The sequence below is a fragment of the Boleophthalmus pectinirostris genome, unplaced genomic scaffold, assembly GCF_026225935.1.
Source record: "Boleophthalmus pectinirostris isolate CB_2022bp ecotype Guang Dong unplaced genomic scaffold, ASM2622593v1 HiC_scaffold_8, whole genome shotgun sequence".
Taxonomy (NCBI): Eukaryota; Metazoa; Chordata; class Actinopteri; order Gobiiformes; family Gobiidae; genus Boleophthalmus; species Boleophthalmus pectinirostris.
This window is the reverse complement of record NW_026571515.1, coordinates 25,566,660-25,589,995: the sequence shown is the minus strand read 5'-3', so window position 1 is coordinate 25,589,995 and position 23,336 is coordinate 25,566,660. Positions and strand designations below refer to the sequence as shown.

At 37.3% G+C, this 23,336-nt stretch overlaps 2 protein-coding genes across 2 annotated transcripts; both read left to right on the top strand.

Annotated features, from left to right (window-relative positions):
- Positions 1 to 6,228: 6,228 nt before the first annotated feature.
- hoxc13a (homeobox C13a) lies at positions 6,229 to 8,858 on the top strand. Its single transcript, XM_020929860.2, has 2 exons — positions 6,229 to 6,952; positions 8,263 to 8,858. The coding sequence occupies exons 1-2, from the start codon at positions 6,295 to 6,297 to the stop codon at positions 8,517 to 8,519; spliced, it is 915 nt and encodes a 304-aa protein (XP_020785519.1). The 5' UTR covers positions 6,229 to 6,294; the 3' UTR covers positions 8,520 to 8,858.
- Positions 8,859 to 14,097: 5,239 nt separating this feature from the next.
- Positions 14,098 to 16,843, top strand: hoxc12a (homeobox C12a). The gene is made up of 2 exons (XM_020929853.2): positions 14,098 to 14,715; positions 15,433 to 16,843. The coding sequence occupies exons 1-2, from the start codon at positions 14,127 to 14,129 to the stop codon at positions 15,669 to 15,671; spliced, it is 828 nt and encodes a 275-aa protein (XP_020785512.1). The 5' UTR covers positions 14,098 to 14,126; the 3' UTR covers positions 15,672 to 16,843.
- The last annotated feature ends 6,493 nt before the right edge of the window (positions 16,844 to 23,336 follow it).

Genomic DNA, 23,336 nt, shown 5'->3' with positions numbered 1-23,336 from the left:
TCCTATAGTGAAACGTTATTTTACGCATTAAATGAAGGCCTGTTGTAATAGTTTTTGAGATTATTTCGCCATTCTTGTGAACACATTTTCTCCATTATTGAACCAAACGAAATATATATAGGTTTCTTTTTTCCCCAAATGTATTTGTATTATATAACACGTAGCTTCGGCAAGATATGATAAATTTCGAAAGCGCAAACACTAAAATGGTTAAGGCCAGATCCGACAACCAAATGACTGTTGATGGAAATTAATTCATAATGTTGTATTAAAAAAAAAAAGAAAAAAAGATCTCTCTCTCTCTCTCTCTCTCTCTCTCTCTCTCTCTCTCTCTCTATATATATATATATATATATATATATATATATATGTGTGTGTGTGTGTATATATATATATATATAATTTATTTCTTTCTTTTTCTTTTCTTTTTTTTCACCAAACCTGTGCCTTTCATCGAATGCCTAAATGCTCTTTAGTTGAGTGGTTTAACATTTACCAACCAAGACATTTTTGTTCTAAAAATCTGTAGGAAAACTGAATAATTATACTGGAGACTTTAGACATTATTATGCCCAAAACGCCACTATCTTTGGGAGACCCATTTGATTATTTGTCACTTCTAGAAACAACGCTATGCAGAAAACTCCGGTGCTTTATGACCGGGGGTAGGGGTGCGTCTGCGGGGGGTGTCTTCCTTTTGCGCATCAAGTCTGTCTGAGAGTCTGGCTTTGAACTTGAACTTCCTTCTATACTAATATACTCCCATAGCATTAATACAGGCTGACACACGGGCCTGCGCTATGCCATCATGCCTCCCATGCCAGTCAAAATGCGCTTGAAATCTCTTATCTGGAAGCATCAGCAGCTTCAGGCTTTTTGATGATTTTTCCCCACAGAAAATAACGAAACAAGTGAATGAAATGAAATGAACATCATTCAAGAGGCCGTTCTTTGGAACGTAAAGACGACTCTTGCTCCTGCTCCTAAACGTACGTTTATTTTGTGCTTTGCTGGCTAGCTGCAAAATTAAAATGATTCAACATAATCAGTGTCTAATTCCTGCTAAACAGATGTCTAGGTGTGTTTAAGAGTAGCCTATTTTGTCAAAGAAACAAAGGCGGTTTGTTGTAGTGATGTTAATGTTTCGTAGAGTTGTTATAGCCTCCCTGCATGACATGATAATTAAACCACTTCATCATGTAACTAACCTATGTATTTTGCATTCATTTCTAGGCTTACTGTATTTCTATTGTGTTTTCCAATTTTGTAACCGTGTCAAATATATATATATATATATATATATATATATATATATATATATATATATATATATATATATATATATATATATATATATATATATATATGACAGAACTGCGACATCACGCACTTAGAGCACGGCCGCATGCTCCAGGACGAAAATATTCAAATGCACTGTAATGTATGTCAGTCCTGAGTGGTCCTTTATATGCAGCTGATTGTGAAAGGAAAGAAACTCTATACACATTTACTTTATTTTAAGATGGAAAAGGTTATTATACAATATTATTGAACAAACTGTTGTAGTGAGTTCTTCTCTGTAATTTATCTTTTTTTTTTTTTTTTTTTTTTTGTTATCTCCGGTTTTTAATGATTAATTTACTTTGCCCTTAAGAAGAAAGACATTAAGATAGTATCTAGCATTTTGTAAACGAAAACAAAACAAAAAGGGTATATATATATATATATATATATATATATATATATATATATATATATATATATATATATATATATATATATATATATATATATGTATGTATATGTGTGTGTGTGTGTGTGTTTATATTTCTGTTGAATATGTACGTCCTTTGTCCTTTGTTTAGCTGTCAGAACGGATGGACCTACTTGAACTTGGACTTCCGGAGATACACGTCTTGGAATTGATTTATTTATTCTGTCTGCGCATGCTTTCTCAACGCTGACTGATAGCAACACCATACTAGGCTTCCAAAATTTGTAATATAGCTTCTATGCTATTGACAAAATATTGGCTATAGCATAAAAATAGTACATTAAACCTACCTTTGCAAGCAGGAGCCTCACTTCTGTCATTACTTGGGAAGCCTTTCATGGAATCTCCCTCTCGGATTATGTTATGACAGAAAAAAAATGTTCATGAGAACCTTATGAACAGAATGATGCAGTCTAATAAAACAGAGCTCGGTTTCAATAACAACGGAACCGAGGATTTTGACTGCAGACGTGCATTTTTGACAACATGCCCCATGTTTGTTTGGCACAGCCCCGCCTGGTCTATACAGTAAACCCACTTGTTCTGTATTCCCTAACCAAAGCGAATATGAGCCAAGTCAATTATTAACTATTCAATGACACACCGTGAAAAATACAAAGAATACATTTACGCACTGGCCGCTTTTACGCATTCATCAGTTTTACGCATTGGCTAGTTTTACGCATTGGTCAGAACTTAATTGTAACTTGATTGAACAATATATGAGTAGCAGTTAATGTTGCACTGCAGTGTACAGCAAAGCACAAGTCAAAATTTGGCCGCATATTTTAAGTGTTTGCCTCTATCCATTCATTAAGGTGTAGTGCGGTGTTTTGAATATTTTAAATCGCTAGCTGTTTCAGAGGTTAATGTTAAAATTTTCATGAAAATAGCTATGGTTGTTATTCTATTTCCTGTACGGTTTTGTCAATAAAGGCGTCTCTTGTGACTTTTACCTCAGAAGATTCCATTTTTATGCACCAGCTTAATATGAAAGCAATGCATATAATTTAGGTGAAATAAAAATAAAATATCTGAGCGTTTTGATGCTTCCTTGTTGAATGGACTACCAACTTAGGTGGGTTATAGATATGATGTGATCCTTGCGCAAATGTCGAAGCTTGCTGTAAACTCGTTAAGTTAAACGCAGTCTGGTTTCAGCTGGGCGCACTACCTGCAGCTGTCAATTTGTGGATCTCGGCGCCTGCTCCAGCGGTGTGTGCTAAGGAATTCACTTCAGGTGAGCTTAAATTTACTCTTAAATGAACAATCATGGTGAAATAGCGTATGTGAATGGGAAAATTAAAAAACTAATGCAGATATTACGATTATGTAATGTAAGTTAATATAGACTATTTAGAATAAAACCCAGAGCATTATTATGTTGCCTGTGAGGCATTGAATGTTATTCAAATTACGTGTGTCTTGCAGAGTGAGCTCTGAAATGTGCTAGTTGCAGGTAGACTGCAATTTGTTTGGGGATGGATGCCCTCCCATCCCCCATGCACTCACTGTGTTACGACCTGTCTGAAAGAACATCATCTCTGGTTGTCAAGTTATTTACAGCAACTTGTCATGGCTCTTGTCAAATTGTTGAGGGACTATTTCTAAGTTCAGAAATGATTCAATTTCAAGTCTGAAATGTGGTCTTTTACGCACCGCTCACAGACAAAATGTGAATATGTGGATGAGGTGCTCAAATGGATTTCATTTTCTCCTATAGTTTAGCTGCATGAATATTTAAACGAGTCCATCGAGTTACCGAGTAATATCAGCGGAACTCGTGATTGCATTTTAAGGAAGGTCGTTTGAATGTGAAATCTTGTGTTTTAATGTTCCAAAGCGAAATACTTATTTTAAACTTTTCTCTTTTAATTGAAAAAGAAAGAGTTAAACCAATAGAAGGTTTGAGTAAGAAATATCACATTGCGTAAATGTTTTTAGGCTACTGGCACAATCTTCCGTCGCAGTCATATCCATTGGACATATTAAGAACAAATAAAAGGCCAAATAAAAAGTATGACACACTATTTGGATTTAAAGTTAAGTCCACAGTTTCGTAACATATTCTACTGTGACTGAGTGAGAACATACAATGAGTCCAGAAGCAATTTTGATGCATGCAAAGCGTGTGTTTTGAATATCATTCTGACATTTTTTTTTAAATTTACAAATACAAATTACTTGTTTAACACTTAATTTTCACCTCACCCAATTCCCCTAATACCAACAACAGAAAAACATGCACATTAGGACATTTTTAGTGAGTTACACATCTGACTAAATTCTAAATCTAAATTCATGAAAAAGAAATAATTATATGGTTATGGCCATTACTAGTCTATTATATAGTTTGTCGTAATAGCATGGATCCACTAGCACGCGATTCCCCCTCCAATATATCGAATCTGTACACTGTCCCCATTTTGACAGTCATCGAAACTGGTATAAATTGAAATGGAAGAAGTTATTCTGACTAAAAAACAATTGTTTTGGGAAATGTGTGTTCCCCTCACGTTGCAAAAAGTCTTTAATACAGCCAAGAGAACTACATTATTTGCTATTACACACGCAGCAATTATTTTAGGGTAAGGGTCTCCAAATAACTGCTAGTATGCATGCATACACTAGTGTGAAGTTCATTCTTGTCTGTCTAGACTCTGATTACGACCCTGTTTGTCTGCGTTTTTTACCTTGACCTTGGACTTCCGTGCAGCTGCCGTTTGGACGAGTCTTTAGCTGTTTTCTTCGAGACAAAAGAAGTATAGGGTCTTTGTAAAAAAGGAAAGGGTCAAATTTCCTTTGACTTGAAAATACACGTAGATGGCCTGGTTATTCACAAGTTATTTTGGAAAATGTTGAGGTGTATAGGCCTATACAGGGCTATGCTGTTGCCGAATGTACAGGCATTTCTATAGTAGGTCCCCCTTCAGCGATAACTAATCTAAGTTAAAAAAAAAAACTAAAAAAAAAAAAAATAAAAATTTGAAGAATCCATGGCCCCTCTTCAGGCTACATAAAGTATCATGTTTTATTAATTAAGGCTTTTATAGTTTGATAGCCTATAGTCCTTGTATGGTAAGGAATTCAAAGAGCCTTAGCCAAAGGATTTAGTTAAACACTAAACGGTCGATTTGTGACCAGTAATTGTTGATGGTTCTGTGAAGTCGGGCGAGTGGCAGGAATCTTGGAGAAACGTAGGCAACGTGTTGCCACCAGCTCACTATAGGCTCTGCACTCCTTACCACCACAGCTCAAAGCATTGTGTTGTTCTTATATTTATGTTGCACACACTCAGACTATCACATGGTACTTTTAATGCATTGTACCATGTTCTCATTACTCAAAAGCTTTTGGGTCTTACCTTAATCCTGTATTTGTTTTGGAATAGTGCTACTAGTGCATGAAGTAAATATTGCTATATTTATCGGTGCTATTATTGACTTTTATTCACTAAAGCTTTATACAAAGCTTGCATTGGCATTGCGGCAACATTTCCGTTATTTTGCACTTTTACGCACAACCTCAACCTTTTGATCGGAAAAGTGGTGTTGTTTAGATCGAAATTATTTGTTTTCTTTAATGGACATTAATCCAGTTCATTTAGTATAATTATGCTACTGGGGAGATATATGACCATGTTTTAAAATATGCTTTTAGTTTTAATAAAAAAAAATTACATACAAAATGTTCCGGAGAGGTTGTGCGTAAAGGCAAAATTGGGTGTATTATGTTCAACATTATTTTTTGTTTATTATTATTATTATTATAACCCCGAGAAAGTAATTAGTAACGACGAGTTAAGAAAAACCTGTATCCATATTTGTCCCTAACTGGAGCCACTGATACAGCAACAAAGTTCAAGAGCCAAATAGAACAATCTATGTGCCGAGTAAAAATATATAATAAATAAAGCTATTTTTTTTCCTCCAAACTAAATAAACACGTCTAACATGAGAAAGATAAAAGATAAAATGTTAAAACACATTTTAGTTAGATTAAAATAATAATAATAATAATAATAATAATAATAATAATAATAATAATAATAATAAAATAATGAAAATAGAAACCAACAGTACAGATTATTTCTTAATAACTTCTTTCTCTTTTAATATATATATGTATATATACATATGTATACTCCGGCTGAGAGCATTATCTTGCCTGTCAACCATCTAGGTTTTGTCGGCCAAATTTCAATGGTTGTTTTCGTTTCTCCTAGTGAAGTCTCTAACTCCCCTTTAAGGGTGTGGGTCTGTGAGGTTTGAGCCAATAGCGTGACTTCGTGTTCTGCGGGAAAAACTGTGACATGGGAGCCACTGGTTCTTTAAAGGGCTGCTCGGCTCCGTCTCTCAAGCCCAATCTCGTAGAGTTTGTTAGCATATCACGTGCCAGATTCTTAATGAAGTGGACACACGAGGACCTCTTGTGCGCATGCGCTTGATGTAAAATGTAGTTGGAAATGAGGTGTCCGTCTTGGAGTAGTCGACTTTTAAAAAGCATCAGCAGCCCCTGATATGACGACTTCGCTAGTTCTGCATCCACGCTGGGCGGACACATTGATGTACGTTTATGAAAAAAGCCCGAATGAAAACGGCCAGAATAAAAGTCAAACAATGGAGGGACTGAGCGGTAATTGCCCTGCGACCCACTGCAGGGATCTGATGTCGCACCCTGCTCTGGGGCGACATTCTGGCACCATCGCGACCCACCAGAGCTCCGTCTACTCGGATATTTCTTCTACAGACACCGGGCGACAGTGTCCAGCACCACAAACATCAAATGCATCTTTGAGCTATGGTTATCCATTTGGAAATCCATACTATGGTTGCAGATTGTCTCATTCTCACAACGTTAACTTGCAGCAGAAGCCTTGCTCGTACCACCCAGAGAAATACGCGGAACCAAGTACGGCGCTACCTACAGAAGAACTGTCAACCAGAGCCAAAGAGTTCGCATTTTATCCCAGTTTTGCCAGCTCTTATCAAGCTGTCCCCGGATATCTCGATGTGTCGGTGGTACCCAGCATAAGCGCCCACCCGGAGCCGCGTCACGACGCCTTGATTCCCATGGAGGGCTACCAGCATTGGGCTCTCTCCAATGGTTGGGACGGGCAGGTGTACTGCTCCAAAGAACAAACACAGTCAACTCATCTTTGGAAATCTCCATTTCCAGGTATGAATAAAGCGCTCTCATTTTCTTTTGTCAACAGCACACATCCCGTCAGTCATTGGGCTTTACAAGCAGTCTACCTGTGCCATCACAATCTAAAATATATATGTCAAACCTCACAGCTACTTTTTAACTGCAAAGATGCTTTCATATGTGTTTTGTGTGTTACCATTTTAACACAGCCTTACAAATTACTATTAGCCTATATCTTAGAGTAACTGCATATGCTGACATATTCTGTCACCATAATACAACATGGATAATCATGTGAGGTTTAAAAACAATTTCATACTCCGGGTAATAAAGTTTGCGTGTTTGCTTGCCTTGCGCATTATATTGACTTTTTTTTTGCACTATATTAAACAACTGATCTTAACCACTGCTCGTTAAAACCAAGCAGGTTTGTCTCTTAACTGTAATTGTTATTGCAATATTCATAATATCTAGAAATAGTTAGCACAGCCAGTATGTTGTTACAAGTGTTTATTGGGCTACTTCTTTTACCGCGCGACTTTATTATCTGTGTGGATCTCGAGCTATTTTAATTTCAGATCAAGAAGCTCCTAGACCTTGACTGAACCTCACACACAGGGTATGGCCTTCTTTTCTGAAAACACACTCAGGCACGGGCACAAAAACAAGCACGCGCAGTCACGTGCACAAATGTCAGACGCGCGCTCTGATTGCCAGATTATACCGGCACACTGCATCCTAATAATCCCACTAGCCCTGTATTTGGTATTCACAAAATGATATTCTACTTTGGCACTAATTGTGACGTTATTAATTACGTTCATATAATGACAGGAATGGCCTACTATAAAGTGTAGGCTGAAAATTACGCATTTTATTGTAGACTACATTTCTCACTTTTTCTGTTATCATAGCCTAGCCAGTTTAGTGGGTGTAAAACCAGGCATCAATCCTATGAGATTTAGACCAGTTTTACCTAAATTAGTCATTAGTGACTTGATATATTTTACGTTAGGAGTCACATAGACCCAGATTTGTGCATTATTAGCCACAATCTTTGCCCGTACAGTACACAATATTATTATTAATAATAAACGATTCACCGAATAAATCCTACACTAACTCATATTTAAAAGGAAATTATTAAAATGTAGGCCTACTGTGGTATCAAAATCTCAATAGGCCTATCAGGTGCACAACACCTGAGACCCCGTATACGCGCCAATCTTCGTAGAGTTTAATGTAATCATATATAGTCTTTATGGTTATAATATCAATAAATCTGTATGAATTTGAAGTGATCTTTTCTTATTCTACATCTTATTCTTCTTATTCTACAGATGTTGTGCCGCTGCAGCCTGAAGTCAGCAGTTATCGCCGAGGACGTAAAAAGCGTGTTCCTTACACTAAGATCCAGCTAAAGGAGCTGGAGAAAGAGTATGCAGCGAGCAAATTCATAACCAAAGACAAAAGAAGGCGCATTTCGGCCGCCACGAACCTCTCAGAGCGTCAGGTCACCATTTGGTTTCAGAACCGACGAGTCAAGGAAAAGAAGTTTGTCAGTAAATCCAAGAGCAATCACATGCACTCCACCTGAAGCTCCTGAAAAAGCTAATGATTTCCCCTCCAAAATATCTCTGCATATATTTACCTCTTGTATATTAAATTGTTGCTGAAAAAATATCATTTGTAGCACACTTTGCCCTAATTTAAAGTAGGTCCTACATCGTGTGAGTGACCACCGCCCAAATGTTTTCGGTGTAGAGATGCTTCAGCAAGAACTGTGAAAATCACAAAACAATTCGTCACATTTGTTTTTTATGAATGTACATATATAAATATATAATATTTAAAACAATATCTGTATTTCAAGAACAAGCATTGCGCGTTTTCATGTATTTTTAAGCCAAATTGTCAAAGAGACATTCTTTGATAAGTCATTTTTAAGACTTGCAACGTATTGATGTCATTTAGACAAAAGATGGTCTTGTAAAGAAATCTGTTCTTGTTGCTGTGTAGTTTTAAGATAACAACTCGCTGTAGGAATCCGGCGATTTTTATTTTCTAAATGAGCTCATCAAAACTGTGGAGTATAAGCCTGGGGTAAATCTAAGGCTGCTATATTGTTTATCTGTACAGTGCAATGCCTTTATTTAATTCATCCTGTATTATCTGAAAGTGAAATATGCATCTGTATGTTTTCCTTTGTCAGTGAAGGACTCTTGTGCATCTGGAATGATTGTAAACCATGTAAGTCAGTGAGTATTACAGTGCAGCACAATCGTTTTATTTTTATTTTCTGGTTTTGCGCGCCTTGTATGAAGCCTGTCATTACTTTGTCGCAGTATGTGAACTGTATTGTGGTGTTGAATTACGTCCTGGTTACTTGTTTCATAAATAAATGATGATGCTGAATTAACATATTTGAGTGAATAATTGTCTAGGCTGTACGCAACATTTCCTGTTCAAAGTAAAAGCTCTTTTGTCTGACATCCTCAACGTGACTTTTGAAGAGAGAGTTTTTTTATTTGCTAAATTAGTCTAGGCCTAAATTAAGCAAAAATATCCAAAATGATCAACTATTTGTGACATTCTGGAGCCAAGGAGTGCATGCGATGAGACTTGGCATTAACTGGGAGTTACTGAGGCCTACCTTTTATTCGTGTTTAAGATGTGACATTTACAGGAAAAATTTGCTACATTTGTGCGCACTAATTTCAACTAGGAGTTAAGACATGACGCATCATTTTCGTCCGAAGGAGCAAAAGTATCAATCTCAAAATGGGGAAAAGGCAGAACGGTGTAGGACAGCCTGAATATTGTGTCGTCGCCTTCTAAATTAACAAATAGCCGACTAATTTTAACAACAGGAATATAAAGGCTATTTCTAGAGAGAAGTTGTACTGTTATATAGTTAGTCTATATGAGTATAGCCGCACTTAAGACACGGTTTAGAGTAGGAATGTGTAAAAATTTTGGAATATATAACATAAAATTTAATCCGGAGATATTTAATTAAAATGGGCAAATAGATTAAATTTGTAGTTTAAGATTTAAGATGTGAGTGTGGCAATGTAAAAATCTGCTCCACTCTGGAAGAGTTCAAAAATATTGCAAGTTAATATCTAATATTTCACTTTATACTTTTTATTCTAACTTATATACATATTGTATAGGCCTATATGCAGAGAACTAGAAAGCTGTCCCAGGCAACCATTTTGCCACCTTTGTGCCCTGGGTTCTCGTTGAAGAAAGTTTAGTTTGCCCGGTGCTTTCTCAGTTGTGGTCTGAAGCTTACCCTTGACCATGACTATGCAGTCACTTTGACCTTGACATCAGCAGATTGTGAATAATAAAAAGTGGGCCGGACACCCATGCCGGCGGTTTGTTTGTAGGCAAACAAGGTGTTATTTGGCTGTCTAGACAGACAGCCTAATGGCATGTCATAAATGCATAAAGAAAGGGAAGTGATATAGTTTAGTCGCATTTCTGTTTACATCCTATAGCTGGACATTAACATTTGAACTTTTTTTTTTTTTTTTTTTTTTTTTTTTTTTTTGCTTTTGCAGATAGTCCTGTAAAAGTTGCCCTGGCCCATAATTCGGGAAGCGCCAATGACCATCACGAACTGTGTTATTGAGCCGGAGGAAAGGTAGGACTTTGACGTTTCAAACCGATACCACTGTCGTCATTTGGCAGGCGCACTGGTCATAGAAGAGGAAATGAAAACACCACTGCACCCTCAACTCTCACAGGTATGGCCTTTTCCCTTCAATCCAAGGTGTGTGAATCAATCCAGGAGAACTGCTTAGACTTTGATATAGCCTGTTGATAATTAACGCAGCGTCGATTAAAACTAACATTATCCTACCGAGAAATCTTTGTTCAAGTCGACTATGTCTTGCATTTGCATAAAATCTCAAACAGCTCATATACACCATGCACGAATGTCCATTTATCTTTCGAAAATCACTGTAACGCGCTTTAATTTGTGTCATTCATTTACTTCTACCACACTCATGTAAGGCTTATGGAACGGAAAACTTAGGGCATAGCTAAGTAGAAACTATTTCATCATCGTATAGGCTATTCTACATTTCATCGATGAAGCACATGAGACAAATGTAGCCAAAGTAAACGTTTCATTAAAAAATAAAGAATAAAAATTAATAATAAAAAAAAAAAAAAATACACAGAAAATGCAGCTGAAGCCTAAGTAAAGTAGTTGAGTATGAGGCAGCAGGCCACGGAGCTGCATGAGACAGGGGGCTGATAACCTCTGCTGGTGACCAGAGGAAAATATCAGGAAGTACTCTGCTTGAAGACTGGACTCAGGGTATTTATGCTTACGCGCATTCATGCTCACCTTATCACACTTTTAGCATTACTATGAATCATGTTAGCCTAATAGACTACTCTTTTTACTGTACGACTATTAGGGTGCCATCACCACTACTATTACTACTACTACTACTACTAATAAAACTTTTTGTACTATACGACTACGCTAATATGGTACTGCTATTGCAAATAATAATACCAGCCTAACTGTAACCATTAACCCAACAAAATAATGCTGTAGTTGTTTTGTTGTACTTTTTGCTGTATTTAAATTTTCGTAAACTATTTTATAGGCTATAGCATAGAAAGCACAAATGCTGCGTCCTACATGTGATAGAAATTAAACCGCCCATTTGATGTGAGGCGAATAAACGCGATTCAACATCATTCATAAGTCACCATGTCGCTCTACATATAATTTATTTTTTATTACAATGGACAACGGATTGCGAGCATCTTAACGCAATGCGTTCAGCCTTAAATAAATACATAAGTTAAATAAAATTAAATAAACAAATAAATTATACAAAACACACAAAACTAGACTATATCAACACGCTTTTAAAAAGTTACACTTTATCCAATTATGAATAATTTAAATGCAGGAATTGCTCTCTGCAGAGCAATTTAAATATATTTGTTTCACCTTTGTTCTTTGCATGTAGCGTATGGATGCTTTTGATTTCATTATACTATTGAAGAGCGAATTATAAATAGGCCTACATATAAATAAATAAGTGAAAGATCATTTTAAGTGGGCGTTTGGATTTCTCTTGTTGATGACTGGTTTGTCGTCCTTAAGTAAGCTTTAAAAGCTTCTTAAGGCTATAAAGGTGGCAACCTGCCTGCACAGACTCAATGGGAGAAAATGGGAAAGAAAAGCTCTTTGTTTGCGCTATTGCTCTGTCTGGACAGCACCAGTGAATTCCACAGGGGTAATCTGGAGTAATATGAGGCAGGCGCTGTGGACTAGACAGTGACCTTGACAGTTCACCCTCTACCTGCAGTGCATTTTGTCTCTAAAGTAACGAAGACAAAAACTAGCTATGGGTGGCATTATCATGGCAATAACAGACAACATACGCAGAATGCAACAAAACTCTAAATGAAAATGGTAGCTGAGCGCTGATACCAACTGACAAGGTACGGAAAGAGTGAAGGGGACGCACATGGAGCAGCCCATATCGCTTTAAACATTCCATATTTTGGGGAGAGCAAACTTCCATACTAATGGACTGTGGTCACGTCAACTAGGCTAGTGCAGCAGTGCTATCAAATATCGTCTGTGTTGCAAATGTTTCTCAAACCAATATTTAAATGAATGCTAATGTTCTCACATAACGCTACATAGGCATACCAGAGGTACGCCTACAGCATTTTCAATGCACATGCGTGAGGTGTGCATGTGGCCACAAGCGGCCACGAGAAAACAAAGATACAATTAGATTACTACATTAAACATTCGTATATTATCCTTGTTATCTAAAAAACAGGCTTATCTTTTTAAATACATTTTATCTTTTAACTGGAATTAACTAGTAACTTAACCAGTGATTAACCAGTGTGTAAACACTAAAAGCGTACATCTTTATTTATTTATTTATTTATTTATTTATTTGGATAGTTCAAAAGTTAAGTTCATGGCTGTGCCTGTTTCTGAAGCTGAATGGTAGATTCTGCACAAATATGATTACATGTTTTGTTTTTACATAATAGTCCGTTTTACGCAATTCTGCGAAATGACTCAAACACTCTCTCAAAGACAAAATAGGCCTCAATTCCTCATAGACATTTGGTATGTTTGTAATTATTGACGGTTTTTGGTGACAATTTGCGCAAATGCAACTGGAATGGTGGGCCTTTATTTTATAGTTTTCCTTTGCACTTGCTATAAAGAACAATTATTTTGGTGTGCTAGTTAGGTAGCTAATTTTGATACCAAGAAAGAAACGCTTTCGGCAGAATGCCAGATTGCGTACTAACGTTTTCGGAATAAAATCAGTTGGATGAAAATGCATGTGCGTAAATACGCAATTGGGAAATTGTTGGCTACATAACCTGTACAAATCAACTAATTGTCGCCAGGTAAATCAACTCGTTGTGTGTGAGCTGATAGAATCAGTATAGTGCCCTCAGATATCTTGTAAAATTCACATAAAAGAATTGTGAGATGTATAACAATCCCAGCAGAGTTTGGCTGTGAGCGTTTATTGGAGTTATCTGTTAAAGTTGTTCATGTGAGGTGTATTAGAGAGTATAATGTGAAATAGACCCTCTTAAAGTTGCCTTGTAGAATCCCGTCCTGTTTTACAGAGCCACTGGTTCAACCTGCTGACCTTCTTACTGTAAATACTAGAAGAGTGCGGCAATGAGCACCAGTCTTTTCTTAAAACAAGCTTGTAAAATTTGTACATTGCAGCTTTATATGACATCAAATACACCTATAATATGCACGAAATCAACTTGTCACACACACATTTACTTCAAGAAAAACAGTTTTAATAAGAAATCGCATTTTAAAAACTTGTCGGTTTATAAAGGGTTTAAAGAGGCCATGGACAGTTCCTGCAGTGTAAAGAGACACAACTCTGGCTCAAACGGGCTAAGCATGAGTCAAGTGAGGAAAACACGCTTCAACATTTTTAATAAAAGCTTTATGGTATTTTTAAAAAGCATATAAACCTCAGTAATACAGAAGTTAATGTTTTGTTTTGTCTGAGATGGACAAAGTGGGTGGTTCCATTTGTAACTGAGGTTCGCCTTGTCACGTGGTTAAAACTGACCAATCAGGCGCCCCTCCAGGTTTAACTATGTTAAATGTCAGATTGCAATAAACTAGAAGCTGTTGGTCGGGCCCGCGGAAATGGGCGAACATAATCTTCTTAATCCCGGGTTTGTGGGACCTTTGGTAAACATCCACACCGGAGACACGTTTTACTTTCCGAATTTTAGAGCATCTGGGGGACAACTGGCGGGGCTACCGTCTCTTTCGTACCCGAGAAGGGACAATGTTTGCTCCCTTCCGTGGAATCCTTCGGAGCCGTGCAATGGATACTCTCAATCCTACTTTAGCAGCCCGGTTTCTATTAACCCCTCTTTCAATCGCTCTTGTGAAATTACCAGACCTGACGAGAGCAAGTGTTATTACAGCAACAGCAACGGAAGCAGGGAGACCTGCTCAGGTGGCAGCAGCCTCAAACGAGAGGACAGGGCGAGAGACACTTCATCCCTAACATCTGACCACGGGATGCACGCAGGAATTGGTACCGCCGCTCCCTTCTCAAAATACGAATACGGGAACGATCAGCTAACACAAGATCCACCATCCTGTCAGTCACTAGAGTCCGACTCCAGCTCTTCCCTGCTCAACGAGAGCAGCAAGCCTTCATCCAGCGACACACAGACCCTGGTGTCACCGGGAAGCCATTCAGGCAACATAGCCACAGGAGGAGGTGAGTACCGTCCGTGTTTATTTGTGCACGCCTGCATGCACTAGAATACATTAAATAGCACACGTCCTGCGTTTTGATTTCTATATGCTACTGCAACGGTCAATGGGGCTCGTTATGATGATAAGCTGCAGGACACCAGTGCACAAACGCCACTAGGGGTTGCCCTAAAATACTCCAAGTACCAGAATGATTACAGTTTTAGCCAGCGCTTGCAGAATAAACCACCCATACTGTTTTTTTTTTTCTTGAAATAATAACAACAGTGATTTTGCACTTCCACTTATGATATGCTTAAACAATCTTTCTATATTTCACATACTAGCGCCTGTGCAAGAGTGTAAGAAGGAGTTGTGCTAGCATGCATGATGTTTCTAATGGAGAGATTACTAACTTGTAAACCAAACTGATATGCTGCGGTGTATTCACCAGTGAAAAGTCTACAAAACAGTTTCAAACACGCAACTTTCATGTCACAATTGTATGTGACGCAATCATTTCCATACCACTATTCAAAACGCCAGAAATAAATGGGCATAAAAATCCGTTCCGGCCCTAAAGTGGCCATGCCTTTTCAGTCCACAAACATCAAAACATACACAGAGTTTGGAAGACTTAATCTATTCTTTTCGTAATAATAACATAATGATAACTTGTCTGGTAACCTTGAAGGTGACCGTGATTTTGAAACTGCAATTACCCTCTCCTCCTCTCCCCAAGGTGCTCCATGGTACCCGATGCACACTCGCACCAGGAAGAAACGCAAGCCCTATTCCAAGCTGCAACTGGCCGAGCTTGAAGGTGAATTTATGTTGAATGAGTTCATTACGAGACAGCGGCGAAGGGAGCTGTCTGACCGCCTGAACCTCAGCGACCAACAGGTCAAGATCTGGTTCCAGAACCGCAGGATGAAGAAAAAGAGACTCATGTTGAGAGAGCAAGCTTTGGCCTACTTTTAGAGATGCGGCAGAAGGTGAATCGATAGGCAGTAAAAACCCAAGCCTTCTCCCTTAGGTGATATTTCAATGCATGCACTCATCTATCCACATTTTACATTACAGTCACTTGTTACAACATTTTAAGTTTTTCTTTAATGTACAGATTCAGAATATAAGCCTATATCATGCATTTAAAGGCAGTGGAAGTATAACCGCCATAATGTAATGGCACAAACTGTGACACTGTGCAAAATTCAACTCCAGGTGCTTGACCAGTTGATACCACAGTGCATGACCTTTAACGCAGAGAATGTAAACAAAAACAATTCCACTACAGTAGCCTGTAGTGGAATTGTGTTTGTGTCTATATAGTATATGTTAATGGACGAACTGTAAAAGTGCGTCAGATAATTATTTATATAAACATGTTGAGTTTAATACTAGATATTTTCAGTATACCTCAAACGACAAAACAACTTAAACTTTTCTCCTGCACCTACACCTTTCATTAGTACTTTTAAAACAACACCAGTCAAAAAAAAAAAAAAAAAATTCGCAAACGTTCATGTTTTGGACGATTACAAAAAGCTGCTATCAATGGTCTGCGTTCAATTTGTGCTAGTTACAACCATGGTGCTCAGAGCAAATATAAATATGTACAAACAATACAAGATGTGTGCCAGGACATACTGTAAGTGTAACGTATCTGCAGCATGTTATCGATGTGAAAATGAAAACGTTTTTTATTCTTCTTCCTTTTTTAAGTATATTTAACCCAAACATTTAGATTTAATAGGCAACGCAGAATATAGGCCTGTTGTTATGTGTTACTATTAATAATAATTCGATTACTATTGTTATTATATCAATATTATTAATAATAGGCCTGATAATAATTGGCTCATAGGCCTTTTTCATTTGATCCTTGCATTGTGCTCAATGTCGTCCCTCTTATCTCATGTATCGTGTAAAAAGTAAGTGGCACATGTTACTGTTTGCATCCTGTTTAGGATTCCTTATCGCTGTGTCAAAGTGTTATTCGCCGTCTTGTACAATATCGCATTCCATAGGCTGCCTATGCGTTGTTGTAAGAGTTATAAGTAGGCAAAATTATCTTATACCGCTAAAATATTATTAAGAAGTGGTATTTAAATGTATCATTTATTACGAAATGAGAGCCTCGTTTGCGTGTTGTTGATGTTTTTTGTATGTATTGCATTCCCTTCTTTGCGCTTATGAGGATTGCAACATTGTCTTGTAAAAGTGTTATAAATATGAATGTATATGCGTAAGGTCTTCAATAAACCAATTATTGAATCACCCAATAGCTCAGCCTGCTATTTGTGAATATCAAGAACTCTATATGAACATGTTCCTTTTAAACCTTTCTGAGGCTTGGTGGCATAATCACTTAATGGGCGTGACATGTACAGTAACACGTGTCCAGGCAGTGTACTAAACTGAGCACAGAACATTTAAAACTCTCAACTGCAAGGATGTGACGGTCTTTTTGGACGTGGTGTAAAATATAATGCAACGGGCCCATAAGATGATCACAGTCTATGCCATCTCAAGAGCCTCTGTCTATAGCTTTACCTGGGTATTGATGATCATTTGGAAACTCTTAATTGGACCGCATGTTTTGGAAGTTTAATGTTGGCTGTATGCAATGCGAACACACTCATGTCACATTTGTTTCTTTAGCTGAGTCAAATCAATGTCAATACAAGCTAATAACGGCGAAAGTAGGCGCACAACAGCGCTGTAAAAAAGTAATACGGTTCCACCCCAATCATAACTGAGTCCTCACTTTGCATTATATAGCGCAAGCTTTTTGTTTTGTTTTATCAAAACCAGTTTAAATGTGTATTTTCAACACGTATATTAACCTAAGATACCTAAAAGCCACAAAGCTTCGGCTTCCTTTATTCAAAACTGGAATCTTGTCAACAGTAACACGAATTAATGAATTCACTGGACATTTTACTGAAATCTAATATTCCGTTATTGGTGAATACGCTCCTTCATTTTAATCTTGTCAATCTTTTTCTTTGTATACATACTATTCTTGGTATGTACATTATTTAAGTAACTGTTATTAATGCTCTACATAAGAAAATATAAACAATTACATGTACTTATTTTGCGTAAAATCGCTTCGCGGACTTTTGTGCACGTAAATAACATTATACTAATCTAAATATTTTGAAACAACTGAACTAATAATTCATGTAGAACTGTCCACAGTGCTGGAGAATTTGAACTAGCCTTCATGTTTCTTCAATAATGTTAGCCATATAGTCTATAGTCGTTAAACCAAAATAAATAACTAGGCCTAAATAAAATGAACAAATTAAACATTGAGTTTTTCCACTCCATGCTTTAATAGTGCCAATGCTCTCACGGCCGAAAACACTTGTGGAACACAGATCATGTTCGTACCAAAGCAAAACGTGTTAAAGGCGGTATTAGGTTGAACTCGGTTTAACAAGGTGTCCGTTTGGTGTTTGTGAGCTAGTAAATTAGTCAAACAATCTCTTAACTTGAACTTCAATTTTGGATGATGTGGTACAAAACAGGCACTTGCCTCTTACTGATAAAAGCCTATTATTTTTCTACGTTTTGTTCTTTACGCATAATAATATTGAACTTTATTTTATAGGTTTTGTCTTGTTGTTGTCCCACTGCCTGTGCATTTATTTCTGATGTATTTATATAGCTAGTTTCAATAAAATAATAATGATGATAATTGCAGTGATTGCACTGAAGTGCTTGATTGAGGAATTCGTCCTTACGTGCAAATACATTCAATGTTGCAGAACCAGGACAAAATATCTGCTTACTCTGCAGGTCTTTACAATTGGTCTTTGAATGCTCCTGGGCACTTTTGACTTTGAGACTGGCTAAATCTGTTTATGGCGTCCTGTCTCCGCGACGCAGAGGTCAGTGAGCTTCACGGTGCCCTTCGCAGAGAACTTGTGTGGTATGTTGTCTAGCACCCCCGCCACCCTCTACCGTTTATGGTACGAAGCTGGTTGGAGAAATAGGAAGCGGTGTTATTTCTGTTAAAGTGTGTGGGGGTGAGTGTGCTGTGTGTTTGAATAGACCCTTGCGTGTATATGGCACATCTTTGCAAGGGAGTCCGGGGAGTTTATTTGTGTTTTGAAGCAGCGTTAATTCGATGGAGTAAAGTGTGAAACTTGATAAAACATATAGCATGCGTGATAGTGTCAACTATCTCTTACCGAATGGACTTACTGATTTTGAGATTATTTAAAATGAGTTTTTCAAGTACTATATTTTGTGATGATAATTTTACCCCATGTTTTTAATACTGAACCATTTAAGACGAGCTTGAAGTATTTCACTGGTCTGTAGAAAGAGATAAAATGAAAAGAAATAACCAGGAGTGTCATGTTGATGTCTATTTTTAGATTTTGCTATTTGTAAAGAATTTGTAAGTGAATTTTCAACTGATTGTTCAGGACACACACCCCTGATCACACATGCTAACAAAATAAGCTTGATTAAAAAAAAAAAAAAAAAAAAAAAAAAAAAAAAAAGAAAAAGTAGCGGATATCACTTAACTGAAAGGCAAATGCTTTAGTGCTGCCTTGAATTATGAAATGTCCCCTTTCCGAAAGTTTTTGGAATTAAAATTGATGTCTTTTTGGTATCTTTTGTTGACATTCTTCGCGTGCAAGCTCAAATAGGCAAATATATGTTGAAACAGATATTCTGGAAATGTTAATAATTGATTTTATTACCATCAAGCATCTCAACGGCGCCCATTTGTGGTTGGTAACCATTGCATAGTACATTAAATATAAAAAACACATAAAAAGCTTGCCAGTTTGAGGTTCCCACATACAATGCTGTTATTTTAGTTATTTTAATAAAAATAAAACCGTATATTCATGCATAGATTCGTTCTTAATTAAGTCAAATCGTAATTACCTGCGTAATTGTGCTATATGTGTAGGCCTATATATTTTCAGTATAACTAAATATGCATTAAATTGTGTCCGTTGCGCCTAAAGTATATATTTTTAAATATATCTCAGCATTTGTCAGGCCGTAGCCCCGCGTCCTATGTACCTTAAAACAATAATATAAACCGTTCTGCGAACCCTATAACCACAACCTGAGATCATTTAAAATTTGTTTGGAGATAGTTGCACTTAACTGTTAATAGTGGTTGCCCAGAGAGCTTCCAGATTTTCCTGGGGCATCTTAACAATGGATCCACATCCAGGCACCATATCTGATTCCTGGTGATGTGAAATCATTTAATACCTCAAATAAAAAGTTAACACAGTGTAGTGAAAGCTTTATGTCCTCTTGGTTGCAAGAGAAATACACTCTGGAGATTGACCTAAATGTAACAGTACACGTTCTTAACTTGTAAAATATTGTTGTCTATGTTTCACGCAGTGTATTCACTAAACTAAACTTAAAAAAACAAAAACAAAAACAAAACAAAACAAAACAAAACAGCTCCCACAGCTACGTTTAACTACCCGTCTTACATCCAATTAAAAGTACGCCAAAAGAGGACAATAATATGGTCACAGAGGCTTCCCATTCCGAGTTGACTTCAGCTGCGTATGGGTCTTGTAAGCCTACCCTGACAGAGCCCAGTGTGCGCGCGCACACATGTGGATGTGTCTCCGCGCTTATGGGAATGCAGCGAGGCGGTATGTCAAATACACTGACCAACACCGTGCACCGTTTTAATTAGATTTCTTCGGTGCTGATACTGCTCAACAACAGCAGTTCTGGAAGAAGGTAGCAGCCTACAAAAAGGCGTTTAGGCTACAAAGCGTAAATTCCACAAACACACGTTTATAGTGAAATATAGGCTTTGTTCAAGAACACAAAAAGGAAGACGTCTTACAGCTAACTCACAATTAGCTCTCCCAAAAATCTGATACATTTGCTTGTGTTAATATAGCATATTTATCTTCCAAACATTTTATGCCATGTGTTCTAAACATTTTAAACACATTTTTGAGCTACATCTGCATCAACTTGGTCGGGTTGTTGCGCGCCTCTGATCTTCTGGGTCCTACTGCCTGTGGACTATCATTCCTCTATGGAAATAGAAAAAAAAGACACACACACACACAAACACACACGGTAATCTCTGGTCGAAAGACACAACTTTCTTGTTGTTAATCTCACGGATGGTCAATATAATTGTGTACTTTGCTACAGCACAGGCCTGTCACAAACCACAAAAGCACTGTTTATGCTTTCCTTCGGTTGAAAGCTATTTTCAATGCAAAACATATAGGCATATGGCAAAAGAACTCCAGCACCGTCTTCAAAAAAATAATAGGCCTTACATGTAAACAGAATTTAGAAACGTTTATTTGTAAAGACATGTAGACTCGATATTGTATAACTTCTCTGATTTCGCAATAAAACACACATCTATGTTCTTGAAAATGGGCCATAACATGCTGATACAGTGTCACGCTTAATTAAATATAAGCTACAAGTTCACGGCATAACACGTCTGGTGCTTGTGCATGTGCTCATAGCCACAAAACAGTAGGCCTGTATTTATGTATAGTCCACTGTTTAGATGCGGTTGTATGTTCACAAAAAATAGAACATAGTAAAAATACATCTGGAGTTGTAATATTTAATTACACACGCGCAGGCGCTAGTGTCACTGTAACACTATGTACTATGAACAAATATTGGAACGGCAGGCCTATCGTTTTCTCTCTCAATGTATCTCCTAATGCAACATAAAATAATTATTTAAAAAGTACAAATTGATTTTCCTCCACACCGCAATTGCTTCTACACAGAACACCTCGTTAGAAAAAAAAAAAAAATTCCTTTCATTCTCTAGTTTACGGTTTTCTATAGAACAAAGGAATTTGGCGTTACTACTGCCATTGGGAGTTTTATGGTGGATGTAGAGAAGATTTTAGTGGTCAAATTCAAGTGCTGTGTCTGGACAGCTGTCTGCTTTCTTTGTACTTGGATGCAGGATGCATCATGTGAGTCAACCTTTTGTCTATAGGGGCAGTAAACTGTAAACGCCACCTTTTAAAGCCAGGAATTAATTTTGTCAAGGCGCACCGTTTTTGTAATTATCTGAATTACCAAAAGAATAATATCTCTTCAGTTTGCTAATAAAATGCAAATACAAGCACCTCCTTTTTGTTGTCATCGGATTACTATAATTCAATAATTTCCCGCATTTAAGATTAGAAATGATAAACAATAGTCCACCATATCATTACAATGTGCTCTATAGTTACACTGTACAGCTCTCAGCAGGGCAATTAATAGTTTACAGGGATGCAGGTACTAACACTATGGTGATGTTCCTCTCCTTAAAATTTTATTGCAATTTATTAAAACGTATTCAAGTGGACATGTGTCTTTTAACTGTAACCACGAGATAAAATTCCTACGCCCATTTCTGGTGGGAAATAGCATCTTCCGACGATCTTGAAACATCAGTGGGGACGTATTTAATTTTAGAGGGACGTGGGGTGGCTTTAAACAGGCCCTGTTGGAGTGGCCTATAATATATAAGTAGCCGTTTACAAGAAGCCTCTCCTTGTGTGTAAAAGCGCACACAAAGTGTATTTAGAACGCCAGGTATAAGATCCATTAAATATAGTTATTCATTTTATCCGCTAGATTAACTATTAATTTGGTGGAGTTTAAACACATTGTTATAAGCCTACTTTATTTCGGCTAAGTGATATGTAAGTTCCAAACTGAACTGTGTGCTATTTGCCCTTCAGTGACTAAACATGAGAGGATTGTCAACACATAGAAATCACACATTTAGTTCCACATTCTTAATCATTTTAATTTGGGTTCATTTTACAGCATAATTATAGTCCGATTCACTAGACATGGACCAAAAGAACAGAAATATGAAAACAACGTGTATCCGAGTTTGGCGTGCTACAGGTGACTCATTTGTACCTATGCTTGTTCAGTCAGTGCGACAGCCATTTCAGCCTTGATTTAATATGGAAAAGGGATTTAAACGACTAATATAAATCTGAATTCACAAACCACAATGAGAAAGTGTCCCGTGGAGTCTACACACAAATGACTCTTTCCCTGTGATTTTGTGAAACACTAAAATGTGGATAGAGCTCATGGGACTGCTTTTGACTCTCTTTACCTAGTTTATGCCATTATTGGGCCAATATTCACGATCCTAATTACCGCCTTTGCTTACTATGCCAACGTGCCTGCAGTAAATAACATTGCTTTTAATTTTATTATTGTGTATAAAGGCCTATTGCCCACCTTTGGGTTTATCCAAATGCATTTAATAAAGCAGTAAGGCAATATGAAAATTGTTATTACAGATCACAATAAGTTGGTCTCACCAGCAACTCACACAAAGGCTTCCAAAACATTAAATTAGTGCATGAATGCTGAATACTTAGTACAGAGCCTCTCTGAGTAGCTTTAGCACTTAGCTTAGAGCTAGCTCCCTAGTAGCAGCAGCAGCAGCAGCAACAGCCCATTAACGTGAACACAGCACATATCTGTGCTTTTGTAATAAGCGGCAAATACTAATCTGTTCACGATTTTCTTGGTGCGTCAGTCGTGCTTGAAAATCATTCGTTTGAACCACCTAGATCTTACCTAAAGCCAACCACTCCTACACATCCAAGTCCTCCAAATTGATAT